The sequence below is a fragment of the Mandrillus leucophaeus genome, unplaced genomic scaffold (genome assembly GCF_000951045.1).
Source record: "Mandrillus leucophaeus isolate KB7577 unplaced genomic scaffold, Mleu.le_1.0 Scaffold207, whole genome shotgun sequence".
Taxonomy (NCBI): Eukaryota; Metazoa; Chordata; class Mammalia; order Primates; family Cercopithecidae; genus Mandrillus; species Mandrillus leucophaeus.
Genome location: NW_012102110.1, coordinates 2,315,519 through 2,343,437, shown reverse-complemented (window position 1 = coordinate 2,343,437; position 27,919 = coordinate 2,315,519). Strand labels below are relative to the sequence as shown.

Below are 27,919 nucleotides of genomic sequence, written 5' to 3'. Positions count from 1 at the left end.
GCTTCTTGGGGAGACTTTCTCTCCTGGCCCCTACCCCCCAACCCCGTTCCTGAGTTTTGGGAGCCTGGTGAAGCCTGCTTCTCCCAAACCTCCCCGTTGCCAACCTCAGTTCTCCATTCCAGGTCAGCTTATCACTCTCACCCATCTGCTTTCCAGCTGACAAAAATTCTCTCCTTCCTTTGGGGTGTAAGCCTCTTAAAAACCCCTCTTTGATAATTCAAGTAGGATTTCAGGAGGTAAGTGTGGGGTGGAACCCTCCATGTTTAACAGGAAGATCTTCTCACCTCACATTTTCCCTCCTGCCTGCCTTGGTGTTCTGTTCTGTCTGTTTTTTGATTTTGCTCCCTGGCCCTCTGTCATCACCTTGGTGGTGTTTGACATTGTCAGGAGAGTTTCCCCTTTGGGGGAACCCAGTGAGTGCTGCTGACACAGTGGGACAGAAAAGACGGACGAGCTGGGAGGGAGCAGCTAAGCTCTCCTGTCTTTCAGGGAGTTGAGAGTGAGTTTTGCAAGGGCGAACAGGAGGGCAGGAGATGGGTCTGTGGGGAAACGGAGGCTGGGGCCTCTCCTTGCAGGGTGTGATTGTGTTGTCAATGCCAATTTTGTCTTTCAGACCTGGGCCTGTCCCCACACCTCACGGCGCTCATGGCAGGCGGACAGCCCCTGGGGCACAGCAGCAGCACGGGGGACACTGGCTTCAGCTGCTCCCAGGACTCAGGTAACCTGTGTGCTTTATAAGCCTCTCGCCTGTTGCGTTTTCCCCGTGTCGCGTTTCCCCCGTGTCGTTTCCCCAGTGCAGGCTCAAGAGCTGGCCGAGGGGCATTTCCCACAGTGGGTAGGAGGTGAGAATCGTAAGTCTGGGTTTCCAGTCATGGCTTTGACTTTTCAGCTTTCCTGTGTCTCAGTTTCTTCCTCTACAAAATGGGGTTCTCAGTTCCCGTTCTCTCTGCCACACCGTGTTATTGGGGGGTTGAAAGTGAGTGAAAGCCTTTGCAAAGTTAAAATGAGAAATGATGATAATAAGCACTGGCCCAGAAGGGCCTGGAGTCAGCCTGCCTGGTCTTCAGTCTCCAGTTGGCTTTTTAAGAGCTGTGTTATCTCAAGCAAGTTGCACGATCTCCTCCCAAACCCTCAACTTTCCCCATCTGTGAAATCGGGGTACTAATCCCTGTCACAGGGCAGCTGTGAGAATTGAGAGAGACCTAATGAATGTGCAGCACTCATCTTGTTCTTGGCACAGAGGGAGCCCTCCAGCAAGGTCAGCTGGCCTTGTCGCCTCACTCCCTGTCCTTTGATATGAAACTTAGTCTCCCTGTAGAAATGCATCTCCACCACAAGTCCTGCGGAGCCCTCCCTTTAGCCTCTGCCTAAAGGATCTTGCAAACCCAGGGCTGCTCCTTGTCTGAGCGGTCGGCTTCCTGGCGTCAGAGCCATGGCACCGGGGAGGTGGGGATGTGGGGAGCTGCAGATGCTGTATCCTGTGCTGGAAGCACGCTGTTAGAGCCGCAGGAGGCCCTGGGCAGAGGTGCATAGGCAGAGGCAGGGAGTGCCTCTCTGTCAGTCACACCCATGGCTCCACATTGCTGAGGAAGAGCCAGGGCGTCTGGCCACACCTGCTGCCCATCCCTGGTCTGGCTGTTGGTGCATTGGCGCCTGGAGGGAGTGCTGCTGAAGCCGGGAGCACAAAGCCGCAAGCCTGGCCGTGGGTCTGCCGCTCCCAGCTTCTCCATCTCTCTGCCCTTGGGAGCCTTTGAAAAATCATCTCTGACTTGACCTGTGTTTCCTGTTCCCCGTGAGTGCTCCAGGGCTGCGCCTGAGCCTGTGTCATGGAACTCAGGAGTGAGCCTTGGGGTTGGCACCGGGACCAGTCCGTGACCTCTCTTAGTCATGGAGAATTTTCCTTGGAAAATTTCTTACCTGGCAACCCAGAGGGCCTCGCACCACACGAGTCATATATGAAGCACTGACCACACCCTGCCCTCTAGGCCTGAGTCCCTCGTGTGAGTTAAGGAAAGTCTCTGTTACTCCCCAGACTGCTTCTCTGTTCTCAGACAGCTAAAGGGAGCCAGAGGCACTGCCACATTCATTCATTCGGCAGATATTTGCCACGTTCCTGCCTTGGCCGGACCCTGTGCCAGGTGCTGGGGGCACAGTGGTGAACTGCCACTGTTGTGGAAGCTTCAGTTCATAAAATACTGAGCTGTAAAGTATATAAAGATTGTAAAGTATACAATTGTCATTGAATTGTATACTTTAAATGAGTCGGTTACATGGCATGTGAATTACATCTCTATACAACTGGCTTTGAAAGATGATGAATGTGTTGAGAGCTGTGAAAGGGGAAGCCCCAGTGGGGTGGGAGCCCGTGGGCTGCTATGGGTAGGGGAGTTAGAGAGGCTGCTCTGAGCATGCGATGTCGAAAGCTGAAGCATATGTGGCAGGTGCCCCAGCGCAAGGAGTGAGGGGAAAGCATTGTAGGCAGAAGAAAGAGCATGGGCTTCAGGGCACACAGACCTGGTGTGAGTCTCAGCCCTGCCCTTTGTTCGCTGTGTCCCTATCAGGAATGACGGCCCTCGATTTAGCCCTTGCTGTGTGCAAGCACTGTGCTGGATGTTTACATGTCTTAACTCAAAATCCCCACAACTCCGTGAGGTAGACTGAATGATGACCCCAGGTTTACAGACATGGAAAGATACTGAGGCATTAAATAACCCGCCAGTGATTCCAGGTCTGTCCGACCCGAGCCTATGTGTTTAACCACCGTATTCTACCTCCCAGAGGACCGTTTCTTCTGTGTGTCAGGTAATCACACCTCTGCGAGGTGCTCTGAAACAGCATCTAAAGAGCTCTAGGTTTCCCTTTCTTCCTTATTTTCTGAGCTTCCAGGCCTTGATGGGTTGAAAGCTGGAAGCTAAGAACGGGGCTGGATCTGACACTGGCCCTAGCGTGGGGCAAGAGCACCATTGAGTGTCCCATTTCAGCCCTTCCTTCCCTCCCTTCCCTTTGTTCCATCTTCCTCCCTCTGCCCACTCTGCCCACCTATCTCTAGGAGGACTTCCCTGACCTTCTATCTTTATTTCCCCGCTTTTTAGGGGTATATTTGTCAATTATTTTTTGATCCCCAAAGAACTCTACGTTTTGGAGATTTAAGTGTTTATTTAGTACAACATATTTTAACTGTGGTGATAGAAATTCAGACTGAAAGAAGAATCACTCAGAATATCAAGTTCCTTTTAGTAGGACCCTCTCCTCCACTCGGCCCTTCTCCCCACTTCCCTTCCACGCTGGGCCGGCAGATGCCGTGCTTCTGGGGTCTGGCCATTGAGGCACACAACCCCTACTTCAGATAACTTGGCCGCATTTTCTGTGTGGCTGAAGCAGCCCCACCGGCTGTCTGCAAACTCGCTGAAATGGGATGACAGGCGGGTGTTTCTTGGGTGCGTGCTGTGGCACGGTCAGCTGCCCTTGATGATGGGTTTGGATGAACGGGAGAGAGGGGTGGAAGGGGTGTTGAGAGGGGAGAAGAGGCCAGGAAGACTTTGGATTGTAGTTATATATGTGCATTCTGCCTGTTGTTTTAGGGACAGATATGATGCTGCTTGAGGACTACACGTCTGATGACAACCCTCCCTCTCACTGCACTTGCCCACCCAAGAGAAGGAGCTCAGTGACATTTGAGGATGAAGTGGAACAAATCAAAGGTAGGTTTCTGTGACTGATTGCTTCAAGAAAACATAGGGAAACAGAAAGGATCTTAGGACAATTCCTTGGCTCAGACTGGCTCCCGTCCCGGAATATACCAGGGCTCCATCCCTTTGCCCACTCCCTGGTTACCCCCAGCCCTGTTGGTCTCACCTAAGTCGTTAGGCACCCAGCTCTCAGAGCAAGCAGCATCGAAGGCTGGGCAACCAATGGCTGTCAAACTCCACACACACACACACCCCCGCACATGTGTTCATACACACAGCCCAGATACTGGGTGAGGTATGGTTATAACTGAACCTGCTCTCCCCGAGCCTCAGTTTCCTCCTGTGGAAAATGAAATAATGGCCCAATGAGTGTGTCTGCTTTACTGGAGGCCGAAGCTGCCATCTTGCTTGTCCATTGCTCCTACAGCGGTGATGGCCCTTGGGTCCTGTGAGGAGAATGAGTTCTGCCGCAGACCAATCCCTATGTTTTTCCACTCCATCTCTTCCCCACTCACCCCCAGCGCTGTTGTTTACTCTGGAACTTGGAATTCATTTCCCATCCAGACATGCTGATTAGGAGAGTGACAAGAGCCATCCAGATACCAACATGACTGGGCTATGGATTTGGTGGAGTCCAGGGGCTGTGCGATGTAAGGAGGCTCTTCAGAAATGTTGAATATGGAAATAAATATGGCCTCTGTCAGAGTTTTAGGTTCATAATTAATCACATCTCATCTCCACACCCCTCCCTGAGTTCAGAATGAATGGAGAGGTTGTCACAGAGGTCGGAGGTGGAAAACAGATCATTCGCTTCACTGGCAAAGCAGATTATAGAACAGAGCCTGGGCGAGCAGCCTCATGGGCTTTTAATACATTGCCCTTCTATAGGAAAAAATGAATGAAATGCTCCCCAACCCCCCAGCCCACGTAGGACCACACTTGCCCCATCACGCCTGTTTTGTGGGCGTGGCAGCTCCAAAGGCACCCTCCAGGCGGTGCAAGAGCAAGGCCCTGCCAGGGGGTTCTCCCCTCCACGAGTGAGCGGCAGGGCAGAGAGTGGCCGGAGGCCCCTCCAGTCTTCCCCTCTTGGAGAGTGGGGTACAGGTTGCCTACTCTCCAGAAAATGTAAGGAGAGGATAAATTGTTCCCCTGGAATGTCCAGAGAAAATAGGGAATGAGTTAATAGTAACAGGGCACAGGGTGTGAAACTGAAGGGCTCCCCGCTCTCTCACTTCTGTTCATTTTAGTTTAGGGCTCCTAATCCTGGGAGGGGGCTTGAACCTGTAATGTCATGTCCAGCCTTGAGGTTCTGCATGGGGAATCTCTGAGCAAATATGGAGAGGAGAGAGTGACATTAGGGTTTGTGGAAGTTTATGGACATAGATATTACACTGCTTCAGGGAGCTCGAAGACCAGAATACTCTTTCAAAGATGTAAAAATGTTGGTTAGCATTAGTAGAAAATATCAAGTCTTTTCTATGGGCCAGACATAGGCCAGACATCTTAGAAAGAATTATCTCCTTTAGTTATCACAGTAACTTTCTGCAGTAAGAGGTGTCTTATTATCTTCTCTTTACAGATGAGGAAGCTGAGGCTAGTTAGATACTTTTTCTAAGATTTCCCAGGTAGGAAGTCAGGGAGTCAAAGCTTTTGGCCTAGGAATCGAACTTTGAAACCCACACCCTTAACTGCGGTTTGTCTCCCTCCCTGGGGTGGTGGAGCAGCAGCAGCTTGTCCCCAAGGTCGTCCCCAGGCCTGGCTCCTCAGCTGACTTTCTTTTCTGCCTTCTCCCTCAGAAGCTGCCAAGAACTCGATTCTTCATGTGAAAGCTGAAGTACACAAGTCCTTGGACAGTTATGCAGCAAGCTTGGCCAAAGCCATTGAGGCCGAAGCCAAAATCAACTTATTTGGGGAGGAGGCTTTGCCAGGGGTCTTGCTCACGGCACGGACTGTCCCGGGAGCAGGCTTTGGGGGCCGCCGAGGCAGCAGAACTCTTGCGAGCCAGAGGCTGCCGTTGCAGAGCATTGAAGAAGGGGATGTTTTAGCTGCCGAGCAGAGATGAGGGCCTCAGGGTGCCCTGGGGCTGCAGCCCGAGAGGCCTGCCCGGGGAGGAGTTCCCATCACCGCCTGTGTCACGGCCTTGGGAGCACGTCACAGTGTACAGCTGGCCACACACAGGGAAGGAACAGCATCTGGTGTGCAGCCACCAGGACAAGGACTGAAAATAATGTCTACAGCCCACGGCTTCAGCGTTTCCAGAGACCACATGTGAGCTTCTTTTAGGTCCCAGTGATGGGACCAGAAGCATCTAAAGCCAAAAAAAAAAAAAAAACCAAACAAAAAAAACATATAGAGATGTGGCTGTGGCTTTTTGGGAGGTGGGGCATGGGAGGACCAGAGACGAAGGGCTTGGAAGGAGACCCCCACATGCATCATTTCCTCTTCTTCACACTGTGTGCTGGGAGTCCAGCCGTGCACTGTGCCAGAGGCCTCAGGAGGACAACCCTCCCCAGTGTACTGTGGAGGATGACACAGCACTTCTTCCTAATGACACGCGACCATCCTGGTGCTTCTACATGGTTGATGCGGGCAGTGTGGGACCCTCAGTTCTAGGACTGGTCCGCAGAGCCAGCACCCAGGAGTAGGGCGAAGCGGTCCTCAGTGGCGCCACCTGCTGGTGCTAATAGGAACAGCCACAGGCCTCTCGACCGGCCCACCCTGCCCACTTCCCTACTGACAAGTTCTGTGGTATTTCAAAAGGGAGAAACCACTATAAAAGACAAGAGGAAGGGCAGATAGTAGGTGTTCCATTTCCAGAATTTAAAAAAAAAAAAATCAATTTAAGATGTACCGCTGTTTTACCAGGACTGAATGGGACTGTAGTGCCAAGCACAGCCAGGAAATAGAGAAACTGTTATTATTGAAGGGAATTTGTTCACATGGGAAAGCCTCATTAAATAGATTCTATGTGTGATGTTTGAGTGACCAGTGAAAATAGCTGGCCTCGGCTCTGCAGGGCGCACTCCCAAGAGCAACAGTTACTATTATTACAAGCCTGGCATAAAATAAGATGGAAGCAGCCCTGGGCCCAGAGGCAGCAACCTGGGTTATTGGCCCAGCTCTGTCTTTGTATGCACATGTCATTTGGGACATCCTGTCACCTCTGTAGGTCCTCTGTAAAGTGGGAAAACGGAGTGGAGTTGGATTGAATGATCTCCAAGATCATTTCCGGCTCTGATCTTTGGTGTTCTCGGGATTTGTAAAGCAGAGATAGGTAAAACACAAAAGCAGACCCAGGGACTGACCTTCGTATAACTTTGGAGTGTGGTTGCTCATGTACATGTGAAGTGCAGCCAGATCAAGGTTCTGTGGCCTTGTCTGTACTGTCCATCAGAGCACAATCTGGATAGAATGCCAGCCACCCAGATGCGTGAGGGGCAGGGTCACCATCTCGGAAGGGGAAGTCCAAGAATGTGATTGGGATGGTTAGACCTCTCTTCTCCTCCCTTTGAGTTGGAACAGCAGTTGAAGTTTGGTCCTGGAGTAATCGCTGTGATGACTTGGGAAGCCATTGGATCTCCTCTTGCGTCTGTCCTTGAGCCTGCATGACTAAGTAAGTTCAGGACTTCTCTGCTTTGGTTGGCAGAAGGTAGATTCCAAGGAGATCTTGCTGGTTGCTAAGAGGCAGCTATTCTAGAAAGTGAATTACCCTTGTGCTGTTTTCTTTGGGGCCTAGCTAGCTCCTGGTGAGGTAGCGTTTTTGTGTTGTGTGGCAGAAACCAATGGTTAGCTGGTCCGCTGGTCTGCAGTTTGTAAAAGACCTTTCATGAGGACTGGAGTCTTGCTACCTGTGGTGATTGAACTCAACAACTATTTTGGGTCACTGGATGCCAGGCGCTGGCCTAGCTCTTGGATGGGAGTGGGAAGGAGCAGAGGGCAGGTTCACCTGTGCAGGTCAGATACTCCGCTTCCATCACTGGATGGCATTCCTACGTCTGCGTGTGGTTCACGTTTTCTATATATATTCCCTGTATATATTTTTTCTAGCACTTGTCTACTTTCTGAAGGGACCATATTCCTGATCAACTAGTGTGCACAGAGGTGGAGCAGGACAGAGAGACCTTTATCTCTAGGATGGGTGGCTGGTTAGGTGCAGGCGTTCTTGAGTGCAGCGGCTTGGCTTTGAAACCTGAGGGTTGGAGAATGCTCCCGACTGTACTAGACTGGGCTCTAGGAAAAGAATCCTGAAACAGCCTCCCACTCCCCCACTGACCCCACACTAGCTGAGATAGTATGGAATTTAAATAAATCTAGAAATACTGCATTTCACAAAATGATTCACTGTGTTTCCCTTTTTTAACTGAGGTCCAATTCATTTAGTCATCTACCAGACACTGCACATCCACTGTGTGCAAAGCACCAGGCTAGGCTCTGTAGGCAATACCACTGCAGTGTGCACTCTGACTTAGGGAGCAGGACCTGAGGGATACCGATTCTAATAACTAGCAAAGTCAAGTCGTGGTTATACAAAGAAGTGTGGCTTCGGAGGGAGGTGGGTACTTCCAACTACGGAGTCAGGGATGGCTCCAGGAGGTAGGTGACAGTTTGAGCTAAGTCTGGAAGGATATTTGGCAGCTAGAACCATATTTTTCATATTCAGGAATTCAAATTTGTCTTTATTCAGCTAGAGACAGAGAGAGAGAGAAGGGGCGGGTGGGGGAGAAGGAAAAGAATTTTCACACATTCTGAAGTTCCCAAGAGGCATTTTTGAGGATATCTGCCACTAGTGCAGAAGGTCGAAACCCCCAGTGCCCCCACTAAACCCAGGTCCATTAGCTGTAAACTGCCATGCAATGGCAGTTCCGGATGGGACCACATGGACAGTGGCACATGGGACATTTGGCTACTTGTTAGCTTAAACACCTCAGTCCTGTGTCTTCCGATTTTGACAAGACCACATTTAGGACTGCTGCCCATCTCTGTCTCTCTCATTGAGATTTCCGCCTTACTGGGTCCCTGTGCTATGCCACAGATACCAGGTTTGGGGTTGTTTTGACCCGGAAGGCATTGGGAGTCCCACATTACAGAGCACACGCACAGCTCAACACAGCCATTTTCCCGGGCAGAGGCACCAAGACTGAAGTTCAGGCCCTTGGACACTAGGTGGCAGCGGTGTGGCTGTGCAGAGCTAAGGATGAACCTGAGAGCTTGTTTGCCTCTGGCTCAGCGCTCTTGTTTTGAATTCCTTTGCCCTCATGGTGTAGTCCACGGCCTTGGTGACCAAGGACCACCTGGCTAGCCTGCTTACGTGCATGACCCCATCCAGGTTCACAGGTATTGCCACTGAGTGATCTTAGGTAGATCACTGCTCCTGGAGAAGCAGAGTTGAGGAGTGTAAGACAAGGGCCATCTAGTGCCAATGTTCCTTGATTCTTATTTGAGGAGCTACTATGTGGTCTTTCTGTAAACAACTGAACAACCAGTGAGACTACATATTTGCAATAGATAGGCTAAGGAATTTGGGTTGAGACAGGAGAGGGAGGAAAAGTGCTTTGATACAATGACAGATTGTTATTCTGTTCAGGTTGACCTGTATGAGTATTTTCCATCCCGACAATATGCCTCTTAGATACTTGCAGATTAGACATGTCTCTGGATGGACCACAAGATACATTCACGACATGTGTCCAGCCTTGAGCCCTGGCTGTGTCCTGTCTGGAAGGAACTGTGAGGATGATGTGGCTATCCAGAGGAGGCAGTGAGCTGGCATGTGAATGCCTACTGTGGGCCTGACCTGCTTGACATTTGAGGGCCTATGATGTGTTTGGTGCTGTTAGGTACTTCCAAATGTTTTATCTCATTTCACTCCAGTGCAGATGTGATATAGTGAGGATGGTGAAGAGTAGGTCTGGTTAAGTCATGAGCTCAGATCCTGTACTTCCACTTACTACCTGGGTGTTTTCAAGCAAGTCACTTGGTATTTCTACTTATGAGTTTCCTCATCTGTGAAGGGAAGTTTTGTCATCTGTTTCTATGTGGAGACACAGAATTGAAGGAGGCCTCCGTCGCAGGGCGATTGTCTGGATTCTATGAGGAAATACTTGGAAAGCATCAGCACAATGCCTGGGGTGCAGCTGAAGCTGAGCCACTGGTGTTTCTTCACAGTATCTGTGGGGAGGGTGTGTTATTCTTGTTTTATAGGGATCTCTATAACAAAGCGAGAATCTTGAAAATATAGCTGCTATCCTAGATGGGAGGTATTAAAGGTTGTTACCTTGGGAATTGTCATATTTGTTGCACAGCAAGGAAGGACTTTCGGGAAAGCAGGGACGTGGTGAGGAACAGAAGTCAATAGAGAGCGGGGAGGAAAGGCTAAGTAGCTTCTGGAACTTGAGAGGTCTAAGGGATCCAAAATGAGATTTTCTATTAAAAATGTCTATCCTTGGCCGGGCGTGGTGGCTCAAGCCTGTAATCCCAGCACTTTGGGGGGCTGAGACGGGCAGATCACCAGAGGTCGGGAGTTCAAGACCAACCTGACCAATATGGAAAAACCCCATCTCTACTAAAAATACAAAATTAGCTGCACGTGATGGTGAGCACCTGTAATCCCAGCTACTCGGGAGCCCGAGACAGGAGAATCACTTGAACCCAGGCGGTGGAGGTTGCAGTGAGCCGAGATCGCGCCATTGCACTCCAGCCTGGGAAACAAGAGCAAAACTCCACCTAAAAAACAAAAAAAGAAAGAAAAAGTCTATCCTTTATGCTACTGGCCTGTTTGTACAAAGATAAAATCATTCTGATTTGTCCTGAATGACTGTCAAAGATGATCAAACCCCCGGGGCCTGGTGTAAACTTCCATATCATAGCACAAATACAGCTTGACCTTCCTCATAGTCCAGAAAGGACATTCTCCCTGAGAAATGCCCTTGGTTGCTGAGGACAGCTCTGTCCTGTAGTGGCAAAGAGATTGCCTGGCTGTGGCTCTTGGGTTCACAGAATCCCTAATCCTCCAAGCCCCTAAGAGGCAGGGCAGGGATGCTACCCACAATATATGCAGAACCCCAGAGGGAGCCCGTGGGAGAGAGGAGATTACCGTTTTCACTGTAGGCAAAGGAGAATGGCTGTCATCAGCCATATATGCCTACAAGAAGGAGCAGAGCCATACTGTCCTTGTGGGTTGGGAGAGGGGACACACAATCCAGGGACATTGTCTGAGGTCTCTAAGTTAAGCCAGAGTCAGAGCCAAACTCCAAGTCTTGGCCAAGGGGCTGAGAAAAGCAAGGAGCCAGTCTTACAGGTCAAGGAGATGAGGGATAGTTAAGAGTCATCAATATCGTAGAACAGGCCAGCAGAGCTTTATTAGGTAGGTAGAACTGTTATAAGCCAAGGATGTTGTGAGCTATTTTAATATCTGCTGGCCAGACCTAAAAACACTGAAGGCCCAAGGAAAGTGACTGGATTCACTGGAAAGTATTTGGCTTCCAAAGTATTTCCAATACCTTGAAGATTCCTTTGAAAATATCAAAGCACAAACTCAAATCTGCACAAGATTACAAAAGCACAATTTTGGTCAGTGTTATTTTTAGAATGCAATACACAAAGCTGTGTTCATTTCTCTCAGCAAGCGTTTTCCTGGGCAGTATTAATAGCTTAGGAATCAAATGCCACTTTTGTTTTTCCTTTTTTCATTAGTTTGAAATACCACAAATCCCTAGTGAGTCAGTCCTCCCAGAGGAAAAGACAGTCCTAGGGAGGACCACAGGCCGGGGCAGACAAGGTCACACCGAGAGCAGCGGAAGGAACCTGCATGCTTAAGGGACAGAGGACTGTGTTGTGTTCTGATAACAGACCCCTGGATGCAGAAGTAGTTAAAAACCAACCTTCGAAAAACAAAAATCCCAGGCTAATCCTGAAATATATTTAACTTGAAGTCTTTGGATAATTTTTTTAAGGTTAAAAAATGTTTAGGATTATTATAAATCAACATTTATAAACAAGCAACAGTGTATTTGGAATTTTTGTTTACCTGATTAAATGTTTTTGGTATGTGTATAGCTGTGGAAATGGTGAATTTGTACTTGGACTTGTGGTCTGTGGACTTTGTTGGGTGCCTCTGCCTTTCTCCCATTTTCTGCAGCCATATCCCTATTGCCAACCTCCCTTCCCATGGGCTAAAATGAGGGAGACTGAGCAGAAAGGGGTGGATTGCTGCAGAATTGATGGGGGAGTGCCCATACCCGAGTCACCTGCAAATACTCATCCATGCATTTTTCATAAATTCCTCCAAGGTAATTAAATTCAGATAACTGTTTAAATGACCTACTTCTCACCATGCCCAAGAAACACTCTTAACCCAAAGTTTTTATAGGAGCTATGCCCTGTCTATCCATCTACAGATAAATTCTCTATCCCATAATCAAAGTCAGAGGGCAAGAGGCAGATTATCGTTACCATTGAGACTCAGAACCACCTCAGGGCACGAAACCCACCTTTTCCTGACCCCCTTACCTGCTACCACTGAAATCATCTTCCGAGTGGATCGTGGCCCTAGGGTCCAGCTTGCTGGGCTTTCTGGGGTCCTCTGACACACACCCAATCTTGGAAGCGGCTGGCACTTGTGAATTCTGCCTCTGTAGAATGTTCTCTCTTTGCTGCCTCCTGATGGCTTGTCTGGCTTGCCCTGCTTCTAAGCAATATACACCATCAAAACTGCAAAATCACTGTGGGTGGGGGACCCAGTTCATTTAACAAATACTTTATTTATTTATTTATTTATTTTTGAGACGGAGCCTCGCTCTGTCTCCCAGGCTGGAGTGCAATGGCGCAATCTCGGCTCACTGCATTCTCTGCCTCCCGGGTTCAAGCTATTCTCCTGCCTCAGTCTCCTGAGTAGCTGGTATTACAGGCACAAGCCACCACGCCCAGCTAATTTTTGTGTTTTCAGTAGAGGTGGGGTTTCACCATGTTGGTCAGCTGGTCTCGAACTCCTGACCTCGTGATCCACCCACCTCGGCCTCCCAAAGTGCTGGAATTACAGGTGTGAGCCACCATGCCTGGCCAACAAATACTAAAAAAAAAAATTTTTTTTTTAGAGCAGTTTTAGATTCACAGCAAAACTGAGCAGAAAGTAGAGTTTTCATAGCCCGTCTTCCCCATCAATATCCTGCACCAGAGCAGATGAGTACCATTTTGATTTTCTTCTATTGTTTTTCCTGACGGTTACTCCTTCACACCCCACTAGTCCTCCAGTATCCTCTGTCCTGTCAATTTCCCAACACGCCGCTATAGCACATCCCTTACTGTCTTATTACAGTGGAAGAAATAACATACTGTGTACTTACAGTCTTTTCAGTTATCCTGTATAACAACCCGTCAATCTTATGGCTTCATCTTGCCCTAACATAGCCCCTGTGACATAGGTAGGGCAAATATGACCACCCCCTCCCCTTTAGAGAGGGAACAAACCCAGAGAAGTCAGGTGGCTTGAGCAAGGTACATAACTGAAAACTAGAAACTAAGACCCTTGCACTTTATGGAAGTCAAGAAGTGACCTTGCTTGGCTAAAGCTCGGATTTCTTTATCCTCTTGACCATTTACTACGTTTCCTAATGTGGCTACGCATGTGCCTTTGTCAAGCTGGATGTTGAAGTCCAGTTGAGTCTACTGAGCTTACTGAGTAATAACCTACTGCAGCTATTTTTCCGCTATACAAAAAGCTAACCCATCTTCTCAGCAGCAGATGTGTGTGGCTGTGGCAGAGAGATCCTTGTTCTCCATATGGGAGAGGGATGCCCTGCTTGACTACTGACTGGTCTGTGAGACCAGTCGTGGCTCAGCCAGGGGATATTATGTCTTACTCTCAGTATCTGACTTTGTCTTTTCTCTCCAAGACATTTAGATTCCTGAAAATAATAGGAACATTTCAACTATCTGCTAATTAAACAATAAGAGATCTATTACTTTCAACAAAAAAGGGCAGCTGTTATAGCACAAACACTGAAAGCATCAACAGAGAGGGGCCCAGGTTTGAGATAACCATGGCAAAACATCACATTTGCATTGGCACCAGCCTCTTTCAGCCACCATGTATAGTCACCAATGGTATGATATCCACTTCCAGAGTGTGATCAAAAGCTAGAGCTGAAGGCTGGTGCTGATGATGATGGATAAGCTGTCATATGATCCATAGCTCTGACCTTGGCAACTCCAACATTTTCTTTCTTGTGTCAGTGTTATAATTTTGGCAGCACTGAATGGCTGTTTCAAGATGGGTTCAATGATCAGTCCAGCATGGAATTGAATGTCTCCTCCAGCTGCTGGTTGGCAAGGAGGTATAGTGAAGATAGTTACTGGCTGGACTATAGGTCATGGAGAAGTTGCTGGGTTTATTTCTGTCCTTCACAAGTGAGACAGTTCCTAAGAGCCCACTGAATGGAAACTCAAAGACTTTTCCCACTAAAAGGGAGAAATGATGTGCCATCCCAGAAACCTACAATAGCAAAGGCCAAGTGTGTGTGTGAGGGTGTGTGTGACAGTGAGCATGCTTTTGAAATCGCGGACCACTAAACACAACACTCTGCCATGCTTGCGATTTTGCCTCCGAGATATTATGAGGCAGCAAACTAACTGCCTCACTCCCACCCGGCAGGTCTCGGTTCTAGAGGTGGCTTTGCATATCCAGAAAGTAGCAAAGAGAAGCCATAGACATGTACTATGCTCATATGGATGACAAGAGGAGGAGGGAAATCAGAAAGTATGTAGAGAATAATTTGGTGTTAAGAAAAGATTTTATTTCGTGAATGAACTGAAGAGACATGAGCATGTGAACAGACTGAGGGGAAGATACCAGCAGAATGAACATTTAGTAGAAGCGAAGGAGGTTGACTGAAGGGTTAGGTCTGCAGGAGCAGTTTTGGGTCATAACCTATAGGGTATGTAGGCCTGGGTGTAGATGACTTGGATAGTCAATAACTTGCAGTGAAATTTAAAATTTGGAGTGAGAGGTAGGCCAGAAGCCATTTCCTTCAGGGCTAGTTTATGCTACTATGTGAGCTACCCATGATGCTCTCAGTCATTTCTGCTTGAAGACTAACTCCTGTATTTGTGTAATGAGGTTCCACTTATCAGGACAGATGATGACTGGGGGTAAAAATATAGTTGACCCTTGAACAACATAGGTTTGAACTACATAGATCCACTTATATGTGGATTTCCTCTGCCATCCCTGAGACAGCAAGACCAACGCCTCCCTCTTCCTCAGCCTTCTCAGCATGAAGACCTTTATGATCATCCATTTCCACTTAGTGAACAGTAAATATATTTTCTCTTCCTTATGATTTTCTTAATAACACTTCCTTTTCTGCAGCTTACTTTATTGTAAGAATATAGTATATAATACACATAATATACAAAATATGTGTTAATTGACCATGCTATCAGTAAGGCTTCCGATCGACAGGCTGTTAATAGTCAAGTTTTGGGGAAGTCAACAGTTACATATGAATCTTCAACTGTGAGGGGGGCTGGTGCCACTAACTCCTGGGTTGTTCAAGGGTCAGCTGTACCTTGGAAAGACAAATGATGGAAGTCCTTCTATGTGATTCTATCCCACATAAGTAAAAAAGGAAAACGTTGTTAAATCTAGAAAATACAGAAAAATAGCTGTCATATGCTACAAGAGATTGGAAAATTGTGGGTCAAAGTAGCAAGGCATTAAATAAAAAGTCAAATTCAGGGTATCTTAAAACAACCAATTTCTTTAATTAGAAAGCAACAAACATGCAAATGGCAAGTGTAGAAATTTATTTGAACCAACATTTTCACTATGATGAAAATTATTCTTCAACATCGATCCAAGCTCCCACATTTGAAGGTTAGGGAAAATATTGCACTTTGCATTTTCTAGCACTCCTCATACACGGCAAAAAGTTTTAAAAACATTCTGCTAGTTTTGTTTTACACAATCTCCCAAATTCATGCACACAATCATTCCAAACCAATGTTAGGTTATCCCCAAAAAAGGGAAAAACTCCAAAAACCATAACCTTAAAATTTCACTAAAGCTCTGTAAAGAAAAAAAATATAATAAATGTCTTATACAAATTTCAGAACATTTAAGTGCTTGCCAAAAAGAGTTTATTATTCCTCATCCTCATTTTCATTCTCTTGACCAGAGCCTTCTGATCTGTCACCCTCCAACCGGTCTGGAAACACAGATAAGAGAATCGCAAAGAGAAATACTTTTAGTAATTACAATTATAAATATTTTTCAATGCCTTTTATTTAAAACTCATTAAAAATCAGTTCACCACTATGTGTGGATGTTTTTTAGAGGCAAATAAAAGAGTAGAAAAAACACAGTATTATTAGCTTTGATTATGCATGTTATTCTAAAACATATAAAAATGAAAAAAGAAACCCACTCCTATAATCCTGATATATTATATTCTACTGCAGTGGTTTTCAAACAGTGTTCTTTGGAGTCTAGGTTTCTAAGGAGGTACATCAGGTGCTGCAAAGGGGAATGAGGAGGCGGCTGTGTGAAAGAAAATATGTGGACCATTGTTGAGGATTTGTGTAATTCTGTTTGTAAAACGATTTTTTTAAATTAAATACTATGTTCCAGGCATTGTGCTAAAACCTGAGGATACAATGGTGACCAAAACAGATTTAAGTTTCTGGTCTCAAGGAGCTTATTTAGGTTAAATACTCAAGTGAATATAAACTTACAAACTGATGAGTACAGTATGCTCTGTCAAGTTTTCAGGATTGACACTTGCTATTCTTCTGCTTGGGATACTTTTGCCCAACTCTTTAGGTATAAAGGTTCTTACTCATCTCAATACAACTATTATCCCCTCTGTGAAACTTCCTGGACGTTTCCAAACAGGCTATCTGCAGAATTTTGAACTCCCTCCTCCACATTCTAGAATATCTTGTATGAACTTCATAATGATGATCCTAATTACAGTAACAGTTGTTTGCATGTCTTCTTGCAGACCAGACTGTGAGTTCCTGGAGGGCAGGAGTTACTTCTTTTTATCTTTATATCCTCAGAGCCTCATATAGGATGTTCAATGAAGGTTTACTGAATAAATGAATGTAAGTTTTAGGAAGGTAAGATACATTACATGAGGGTATTGTGAAGAAGGCAACAGAATGAAATCACTACCACCACTGAGATGGAACTAGGATGTTTCTGCCCCAGAAACATTTCCACATAGTAACATGGAAAATATTAAGGTTAAGCATAAGGAAAACAGTTCAGTCCCACTGTCAACAGCAAGAGAAGACTGAATCCTGAGATTTTATTTATTATCTACACAGGCTTAAATGCTCCCACTGGCTCCTAGGTCAACAGCTCCAAGAAAAGTACACTGAAGGGACTATATATCCCTTTTAATTGTTTAATTGTCCAAGTGAATTAGATTAAATCTCCTCTATACCAACTCTAATCCAATGTCAAACCAATGAGATAATGTATGTGTAACCTTTATAACCTTAATTATACAAATAAGTATTCAGTATAAAATAAATGAACAAAATGAACAGACCTTTATAGATCAGTAAGGAATTTAAACACAGTAGAAGAATTTCTGACCAATAAAATGCTACCTAAGGGATATTAGTATTAAAAAATTACATTGTTTTTATTGTGTGATACTTTCAAGAGAGAACAAAACATGAAGTTGCTATTCTACTTAATTAGGGCTCAGGAATGGGAAACCTGAGTTTATGACTGAATATATTCAAGAAACCTATTCTGTCATGTTAGAGCATGATAAAGCAATAACGGCCTATTTCAAAGTTGGCAGGCTTCTTACCCAAATTTCTTTTGGTTGTCACATTATAAAGAAGATGGGATAATAGAGAGTTAAGAAAAAATGTCACAGCCTTTAAATCAGTAGTGGTTAGACTTTTGCACTCAGAAGCACACAATAAAGAGACAAATGAGGGCCAAGAGTCTTTTACGATAGGTGACAGAATAAGTGACAGTGGCTTCTGAAATGAGGAAAGCAGAATAGTTGTTCTCTCCTCAAATCCAATTCATTTAAATGATGCACAATCACCTCTTCCAGAATATAAGCCCAACTTCTTGGAATAAATTAAATCTTCTGTTCATGAAATGCTACTGAAGTAGTAAGGCTGCAAAGCAGTTAAACACACAAATCTCTGGTTGGCAATTATGGACAAGAAGGTCTGAAGAACAGTGTATTCTTTTACATAAAAACTGGAAATAAGAATCACTTCTATGTATATTGTTTTTCAAAAGTAGGCAACGTCAAACTGCTTTTGTAAATAAGGTTTACATTTGCAGAAAGGTTCCTTTTATTCTCTGTTAGAATATTTCTTCAGGAAAGTATTTTTGGCGGGAAGGATATGATATGAAGAAATACTGAGTTTGCTGCAGAGAGAGGGAAGGTAAATAAGAAAAAAAATTCCCCAATGGAAGCCTGTGTTCCACAAAAAAATACTGTTGTTTTATTTTCCAGGCTATCCTTTACAAAGAATTTATTTACTTTCTTTAAAAGAAATAATACAAACTCATTGTTGGCTAGAGATTTGATACTAGATGTGTACTTATTTACCAGATTATTCAATATCTATTGAGCCAACTACTATGTGGTAGGCACTGTTTTAGGAGCCTAAAGACCCAGCTGCCAATTAAGACAAACTGGGTCTCTGCTCTTTATAAGCTTACTTTCTAAGGAGGAAGACAGACAACAAACAAGGTACCACCTGTATTTTTCTCCTCTAATCTGTAGTAAGACAATAAATAAAGAAACTAAAACTTAAGAGTGATAAGTACTTGAGGAAAATAAGGCAATGAACAAAGAATGACTAAGTGGGAGGGAAGAAATGAGAAGACACAGAAAGCAACTTTAGATTGGGTGACCAGGGAAGACTTTTCTTTCTTTCTTTTTGAGACTGATTCTCGCTCTGTCACCAGGCTGGAGTGCAGTGGTGCGATCTCGGCTCACTGCAACCTCCGCCTCCTGGGTTCAGGCGATTCTCCTGCCTCAGCCTCCCGAGTAGCTGGGACTACAGGTGCGTGCCACCACACCCAGCTAATTTTTGTATTTTTAGTAGAGACGGGGTTTCAACATGTTGGCCAGGCTGGTCTCAATCTCTTGACCTCATCATGATCCACCCGCCTCAGCTTCTCAAAGTGCTGGGATTACAGGCATGAGCCACCACACTACCAGGGAAGACTTTTCTAAGGAGGTGATATTGGAGCTAAGTCCTCAATTGTATGTGAAGTCCTGGGGGCAAAGTTGGGCAGAGGAACAACAAGTGAAAAGGTCCTAAATGTGCTATTAAGCTTGATGAGTTTGAGGAAGAGAGGCCAGTATGGCTAAAATGTAGTGAGCTAGAAAAAAAGGTGGACTGAGTGGAAGTCAGAGGTTGGCAGAATGTATGTCATGTAGGACCTTGAAGGCCAGAGTAAGAAGTCTGGGTTTTACTTTAAGAGCAATTGGGAGTCCCTGAGAATTTTAGGAGGGGACGATATCTAATTTGTGTTTTAAAAAGGTGGTCAGCAGACTATAGGCCATGGGCAAATACAGCCCACTTACTGATTTTGGTTTTGTCTGACACAGAGTCTCGCTCTGTCACCCAGGCTGGAGTGCAGTGGCGCAATTTTGGCTCACTGCAACCTCCACCTCCCGAGTTCAAGCGACTCTCCTGCCTCAGCCTCCCAAGTAGCTGGGATTGCAGGTGTGCACCACCACGACCAGGTAATTTTTGTATTTTTAATTTTTTGTATTTATCTTTTTGTAGAGATGGGGTTTTGCCATGCTGGTCAATTCCTGACCTCAGGTGATTCACCTGCCTTGGCCTCTCAAAGTGCTGGGATTACAGGCATGAGTCACTGTACCTGGCTCTGTTTTTATAGATTAAATTTTATTGTAACAGAGCCATACCTGTTCATTTACATACGGTCTATGGCTGTTTTTGCATTACAATGGCAGAGCTGAGTGGTTACAATAGAAACCATATCTGGCTATTAACAAAAAAATTAATTGACCCATTTTGAAAGCATCCCTCTGGCTGCTGTGTGAAAATCAGACTGAATGAGGACAAGAGAAGTAGAAGCAGGCAGATCAAGGGTATGTAAATATTAGGTCTACTCTGGAGTAAAGTTAGTATCACTTACTGATGGAGTCAATCTGAAAACGATTTAATAAGTTACTGTGATCTCAATAGGATGACAGGCTTTGCAAACCCATGACAGAGAAATGAAAATTATCTGTGCCAAAGTCCAGAGGTATAATGGGAAGAATGTCAAGAGATAATGCAGGGTTTTATAAGACATGTTAACACATTTGGACTCTACCCTAAGAACATGTGTGGGCAAAGGAGAATTTTACACAGGGCAGTAAAGTGATTCTAAGACATTCTAGAGGAGTCTAGAATGATCCATGCACACCATTACCATCTTTTCAAAGCCTCTCAAAACTTCCAGGGATGTCAGAACTGCCTTTCCATCTCAAGAGGCCACTAGACTAGCAGTCTTTAGTGCATTATTCATGAGATGAACTTTGGTTGCTTTTTAAAAATGTAGAAGCTTAATCTCTATCCAGCTAAAATGAACCAGAATCTTTAGCAGGTGAGACCTAGGTAAGTATTTGTAGTTTGTAAAAGCCCTACAGGTGATTTGAAGAGGATCCTTCATTAAAAATCACAGCTCCAATAGAAAGAAACTGTCTTCTATCTATTCCCTGGACTTCCTAGGAAGCCTTCTGGAGTAATGGAAGAGCCAAGAGGTACTTTGTGGCTACCATGTGCTTATTTGATCCAAGTCCATTTTTAACTCTCCTGAACATGCACACATTATTGTACTTGGAATGCAGGACACTGGATAGGAGAGGAAAAGAGTGGTTGACTAACTGACCCATCAAATAACTAGATATCTTAAGGATAAGGGCAGCAGAAATACAACTCTTGGGCACTTTATTCTATCTAGTATTTTGTATAAGAGAAGCAAGAAGACAAGCTGACTAAATCAACTAGAAATTGTCTTTTTGATTGCTGGCAAAAAGAGATGAAAGAAAGAGAATTTTTATATTATAAAACATCTTATCTAATTCTAAAACCAAAGAAGGATGGTAGTAGCTATTAACTAACCAACCATTGCCACATTAGCACAAATTAGATTTTTGTGCAACTGGAAAGAGAATTTTCTGCAGGAAAACTACTGAAGAAGAGCCATCCACTAGATGGGTAAGCACATTTTAGGTGTCATTACCAGTAAATGTTTTTCTTGTTTTAAAATGCGGCTTCCTCAAATGTGGAATTCAAATGGATGAATTTTACGGGTTGCTTGCTGTTATTGAACAAAATATATTTTTAAAAAGTTAAAGTGTTATTACAATTTAATAAACAGAGGAACCCAAAGAAGTATTACAAAAACATTTTGTTGGTCTACTAACATTTTTTGTTTACATTCCAGGTTTATTTTTTGTTGTTATTTTCACCATTTGAAGTTTTCCCTCCTTCCTGGTAATAGTTAACATTTACATTTGAGGATTATTTTCTCTCTAATTCTTTTAATTACAAACATATGGGTCTTCTTTCAATTTTTCAGATGTGCTACACTTTCTCTCCTCTGTAAGGGCTTAGAAAAATGCTATCTGCTGTCTACTTTGTGTGGAATACTTGTTTCCATTCCCCACTCTCTCTGAGGAAGTGATATTTAGTTCATTGCTCATGCAGTTCTTAAAATAAGAAGTTATCTTAACAGAGTGAGGATGGGAGGGGACAGCACGATTATAAAAACGCTGAGGTGGGAAAGAGTTTGATGTATCCCCAAAAATCAAAGAGGGCCAGTGTGGATGGAGTAGTCACAGAAGAAAAGAATGCTGTAAATCAGCTAGAATAGTTTGAGATTAGACCATCCAGAGGTTTGCATGTCATATCAATGATTTCAATATAGTTCTGTAAGTGAACCTTACAGTTCAAAGGGGAGTAAGGGCTTGGTAGCTAATTTCAAATTCTGGCTTTAACATTTATCAGTTGTGTGACTTGGGCTAACGATTGGAGCTAAATGAGGATAAAACTGTGAAATAATTAGTATAAGCCTGATACATTATAGTTACTCTATAAATGGTAGCTATTATTATTAAATGAGAGCTAATACCAAACGTATAGAGACATTTATGAAATCAGTGAAGAGTGATAAACTCTTTTGTTTGATAAACGTATTTTGCTTATAACAGATACTAGACTTTTTGTTATAAATTATTCGATTCCTTCTTGAACATTAGTTGTAATATATGCATTTTTATGTATCTGTGGCACTGCACCTCAGAGTTTATCTAAAACAAAAAAATACTGAAAAAACAAACTGAGGTATGTTTCATTTCTTAGCATGTAACGTTTATTTTTGTCTGGGCTATGACTGATTTTCAACAAACCTACCATTAAAGAATATGCACTATATCTTAAGGTCTACAAATGTAGTTCATGAGGAACTAAGTTACTGTGCTAAGAACAAGCATTCACAGAAATCCTAGTTTAGAAGTTAAGCTACCTTCATTTTGTTGTATTAAAAAATATATAAACCCCTTTAAAGTAGATCTTAAATAATAACATGTTTTTCAAATATAAAAGTGGTTTTCGTAGTATACTTAAAGTTCCTACCAGCTCGGATATGATTCAGTGAAGCCAACATCCTCAACATGAAAGAGGCTGGAACTGTAATGGTGTTTCTAGTTTCTTCCAGCATGAGTTCATTTCGAGTTATAACCTACAAGGCAAGTTAAAAATCATATCAAAGATCAAAGAGTAACTGTACCTTTTCCTTGAAGATCAGGCAAACAATAAACAATCAGCCAGTACCAGGAGGAATTACTTCATTCTTTATGCATCTGATGTCTACATTTCTGCCTTAAGTCTATTCAATGCCAAACAATCACCGTAGCTTGCATTTAAAGGAGGAAGGTCAGAGAACACAACTCTTTCAACTGGCAGAAAAACAAAGGTCAAACTTAAAACATGAGGCTGCTTAAAACAGTTAAGAATTTAATTTAGCTTTTACTTGCAATTTCTTTCTGAGAGCAATTTACTTTGTAGGTTCCTTGTTTTCCCTACAGGAGAACTGATAACTTTAGCGATACAATACAGTTAAATTATTATCCATGGGCCACTTGAATCCGTTCAGAAGATATTGCCTTGACTGAAGCAGAGTAGTCTTCAAAAATAAATTTTGGGGCAAGGGTTAACAAGGAACTGAGCCTTAAGTACCAAGAATAGTACTTGAATATTCGTGAACATCCAGAGATGCAATATGTAACCATGAGCAAAGGAAAAAAGTGGAAAAGCAAAAAACATGGCAAAGGAAAAAAAGGATGAAAGGAAGAGTATCAGATGAAAAGAAAGATGCTACTCTGATCAACAATTCCCCAATATTGAAATAATAAATTCCCAACTCATTAGGGTGCCTCACAGGGCCCTTTATAATCTTACCCTCACCTACCTGTTTAGTTTGATTGAGCTACTTTTGTGCATGTACTCTAGGGTTCCAGGCACACTGATGGTTCATTTACCCTCTCATGCTTTGGCACATGCTGATCCTTCTGTCTTAAATGCTCCTTTGCTCCCAATCTGCCTGGTGAACTATTCTCAGACTTCTGTCCAATTCTTATTTCTTCTGTGAAGACCTCTCCACCCCATCTACCCCACTTACAAACACAGCTGTTCCTCTCTGTGGGCTTCCGAAACACTGTGTGTATACCTCTGACGGACACAGACCCCACCACAGTATGTTCTAGTTGTTTACATTGTCTTTCCTACTAAACTCTGAGGGTAGGGCTTTATCTTTTTTAAACCCAGCATTATGTATAACACATACATCAAGTGTTTTATAAAGGTCTATTCAATGAGTGAAAGTATACATGGGAATTGTGCTACGAACAGTCAGTCTAGAGTAGTGGTTTTCCAACTTACTAACATTTTTAGCAATGGATTCTCATTTTCATAAGAAATAGTATATGAGAACCCACAAATAAAAACCCTGGCTGAAGTTGGGGAGGAAAGGCCCAGAGTAATGCCTTCCTATTATCTACCTTCCCTCTCCCAATCCCAGAAGAAATCTAGAGCTCCAAAGAACTCAGGTTGAAAATACCGTTTCAACAGGCTTAAAAATATCTTAAAATATAATGATAAAGGAAAAGATTCTTCAATCATTTGTGCTGCTATATACTAATTCTGAAAAAGTTCCATTTCCTTTTTAAGAAAAACTCAAAATGGAAAAATAGCTATACTAAAAATGGAAAAATTGCTATGCTTTTGGAGAAACAGCCATAATAAAATTAGTTTCTTAAAAGGACAGAATTTTTTGTGTGTGATTCCTTATTGTAATGACGTGAATACTCAAACCTGTTTTTCTTAAACTACACACTAATCTGGTATTACTGATGATCAGTATTATAATTAGTAAGCTACTATTTTGATTTTACCTCCCTAGTATTATAGACATACTTTTATCTTAATTTTTCTTTTTCTTAAAATTTGACCTCCTTAACTGCATTAACTTGTTTCATATTAGCAACTAATAATAAACTGTTTTAATTTTTCTTAGGGAAGCATTTTAGGAACAAATTGAAATATGGTCTATAGTAAGTACAATAAAAATCTTACTTCATCAGCAAGTTTTCGGTTAAAAATCCTTGACTCTTCTAATGGTGACCAGATCTTTATGTCATAATCTATGCCAGATGAGGCTAAAACTAGAAATGAAATTTACATATTAATATGAAACCTAGAAACATGCCATTAATTCAAGACATGCTTATATTATGCATATATGTATATATAGCAAAACTGAGCTTGAACAGCAATTGTACACTACACATTTAACTGTTAATTGAAAATATTATTTTGACAATTTCCTAAAGTTATCCTAGAACATAATTTTAAGACCATGTTGAAGTCACTCCAATTCACTGTTGAGGTCACTTATTCATTGTTCTTTTATGAGATATGTGGGCAATTTCAAAAAGAAGACAAGAGCAATGCTCTTTTGTTCTGATAAATTAATTCAGACATGGGAAGACTACAAATGACTGGATGTTCAATTTGGATATACAATAAAAAGTTTAGTCATATCAAACCTCTTACAGCTTGTAAAACTTAGAAGAAATATTGGGAGGATAAACTTTCTAACCTATTTTCTTTTACTTTGTGCAAAAAGCAGATTATAGGGGTGTCTGAAGTTCAAGTACAGCTATTATTGACTCTAGTGGTGCCTAGTCAGATAATTTGGATCATTCTTATAATATTAACAACTAAAAAAAAATTTTTGTGTGTGTGACTGATGAGTCATACAAGTAATTTCTAGCCCTCGCCCTAGAAAAGAGATCTTACTTGGGTCAAATGGATGTGGCTGCAGGCAGTTTACCACATGATTATCAGCTTCCAGAAGCATCAAATGCTCAGCAGTGTGCCGATCCCAGATGAAAATGTGGCCACAGTCAGAACCACTCATTACAAAGTTAGCACCCCAGAAATTGGCTTCTTTTATCTAAAGGTTGAAAAAAATTATTTAAAAATTCAAATCAAAGTTATTAAAACAAATATTTATGCTGTTCTTACCATTTTTTTCATTCTTACATTTTTAAAAAACTGCCTTAGAAAATAGTAAAATTAAAAATTGATGCTGGGCACAGTGGCTCACACCTGTAATCCCAGCACTTTGGGAGGCCAAGGCAGGAGGACCGGCTGAGCTCAGGAGTTTGAGACCAGCCTGGGCAATACAGTGAGATCCTCTCTCTCTAAAAAAAAATTTGACAAAAGTCTGACTTCTAGTTTCTTTAAATTATGATAGAAATTCATCAGCAAGGGTAAGATGGCAGTAAGTAATAGAAAATCCCCTTTAAGAATAGGGATTTTGCTTTGTTCAATACTGTATTTATAGCACCTGAAACAGTCCTTAGGACACAACAGGTGCTTAATTATTTACTGCTAAATGGATAAATAGGATTTCTGGGTTTTGGACAGTGTAATGGTAATGTATATATGTGTGTGTGTGTGTGTGTGTGTGTGTGTGTGTGTGTATATATATGTTGTTGAACTTTCCAAAAATTGTACCAATTTAGCTTTATAAGACTATGAAATAATTCACAGAAAAAAGAAATCATCTTTTGTATTTTGCTTTAGACTCAAAGAATAGAAAGCACCAATTTTTTCATTAACTATTATAAGCTAACACAATTGAGAAAGATATAAACATATTTAATTTTTGAAGCAGAATAAAAGGCATATGATATACTGGAATAGTTATAATGACATTTTTAAATGAATGCACACGAGTGAAACATCAAAAATCTTTGTATTTCAAACGAGGATTTTAAAAACCTTTAACTGCAGCTGCTACTTTGCCGTTTTTGGTGCTCTCACAAAAGAGGGAAGACAATTTTATTGTTATCTGAGCTACTGTTACATTTACTTAACTTCTCCTTTCTCACTCCTTCCTCTAATTATGTTCATACTAACTTTTAGGCAATAAAATGCAAGAAATATAAATTGGTTACTTCTATTAATAATGAGAACCTTTTAAAAATGAGTAAATTGTAACTAGCAATGATATTTATAGAAATAGCTAATTACTTCCCCACCCCAAAAGTTAATTTTTTAACCTAGATCCTAAAGAAAGCAAGATACAAATTCATCAGCAAGAGTAATACAGCAATAATAAGGATTAAAACTGATTCTGTAGATACCTTATGATGCAATGAATATGAGGAGAACAACACTTTCTAGATATAAAGGGATCAGAGTAACAGTTACACTAGTCATCTCAAAAACTTTTCTTATTAAGTAATTAATATCACACTGGGTATAGAAACTTGTAGATTGTAAAAACTACAAAAAGATTTCACAGATATTTCTGGTCTATTCTTATTTCATCTGGTAAGTCACTAAAACAAATTTTCACTTGTCGATCTTGAAAGTGGTAAAAGTGGCCTGACTATATTTTGCAATCAACTTAGATTTTATAGATCCAAATCCTTCTCTCCAAAACTAACAAAGAAAGCTAATACAAGCTAAAAAAAAAAAAAAAAAAAAAAAAAACACAAAAAATTTTTTGGGAAAAAAAAAAAAGGGGGGAAAAAAAAAAAAAAAAAAAAAAAAAAAAAAAGCAATGATTACTTGTATAAACTAAAAATTTTTTTAATCTATATTTTTTTTAGTAGAGTTTTCTTGTAAAAAATAATGGTCTTTCACAATATATTATAGGACTAAAAGAACCATGTTGGATAAAGAGATAACCAAAGATTTAATAAATGTAATACTGAAATCCCACTGGCAATATACGAAGATAAATCATTACGGGAAAACATTCATAGTATGAAACTGCAATTTCACCAAAAAATGCCATGAACATTTGGTACCATTGTCCTGGAGTTGCGATGGCCTTTATAAACCATTTTTACTAATGGCCTTCTAATGTTCAAAGTATCCAATTCTTCCATTTCTTTCCGTTCTTTTCTCCGTCTGAAGAACTCCTGAATACGGGCAACAGCAGAGCGTCTATGAATCACATATTAAAAAGCAAAAATAAATAAAAATATTCACAAAGAATGATCATGAGAAGCTGATGGAAATATAGTACATCTAGGAAATACATGAACATATTATCTCAATAAGGCACCCCCAACCAAAAGCATAAAAAGGCAGACACAACAGTGAGACATAAGACTAGTTGAGTTACTACAACAAAGTATTTTAGTTAAAAGATCACTTAGAAATTTGATACTGGTTGAAAAGTAAAGGCAATAGCATGCGGCAAACTGGTTTTTAAAGGGCTATTTTATAAAAACATAATACAGACAAAATTCATGTGCAATTTTACTATAAATAAATTTTATCCAATGTTCTTTCCCCTCTTCTCCAATTTAAGAAAACACATAACGAGAAATGAAAAGAAACTAAGGCTAACATATAATAGCAGTGGATAGACTTCTATTTTGAGATTTTATTTAAAATACTCCTTAAAGAAGTTCCAAAAACAGACTAGGTAAAAAAAATAATGAAACCCCGTCTCTACTAAAAATACAAAAAATTAGCCAGGTGTGGCGGCAGGTGCCTATAGTCCCAGCTACTCAGGAGGCTGAGGCAGGAGAATGGCATGAACTCATGAGGCGGAGCTTGCAGTGAGCCAAGATCGCGCCACTGCACTCCAGCCTGGGTGACAGAGCGAGACTCTGTCTCAAAAAAAAAAAAAAAAA

General features: G+C 42.3%; 2 protein-coding genes across 5 annotated transcripts in view; one reads left to right on the top strand and one right to left on the bottom strand.

Annotated features, from left to right (window-relative positions):
• Positions 1-11,741, top strand: part of GPR161 (G protein-coupled receptor 161) — a 66,357-nt gene extending 54,616 nt beyond the window's left edge. For all 4 annotated transcript variants that reach the window (XM_011979923.1, XM_011979926.1, XM_011979924.1 and 1 more), the window contains 3 exons: positions 614-718; positions 3,582-3,701; positions 5,486-11,741. In XM_011979923.1, coding sequence (XP_011835313.1) covers positions 614-718; positions 3,582-3,701; positions 5,486-5,751 — 491 coding nt within the window. In that variant the 3' untranslated portion in view covers positions 5,752-11,741. The remainder of the gene's footprint in view (positions 1-613; positions 719-3,581; positions 3,702-5,485) is intronic.
• A 3,684-nt stretch (positions 11,742-15,425) lies between these two features.
• The window catches only part of DCAF6 (DDB1 and CUL4 associated factor 6), a 156,847-nt gene continuing 144,353 nt past the window's right edge, over positions 15,426-27,919 (bottom strand). The window contains exons 15-19 of the mRNA XM_011979919.1: positions 27,083-27,221; positions 25,056-25,212; positions 24,330-24,418; positions 22,332-22,437; positions 15,426-15,892 (exon numbers count right to left, since the gene is read on the bottom strand). Coding sequence (XP_011835309.1) covers positions 15,828-15,892; positions 22,332-22,437; positions 24,330-24,418; positions 25,056-25,212; positions 27,083-27,221 — 556 coding nt within the window. The 3' untranslated portion in view covers positions 15,426-15,827. The remainder of the gene's footprint in view (positions 15,893-22,331; positions 22,438-24,329; positions 24,419-25,055; positions 25,213-27,082; positions 27,222-27,919) is intronic.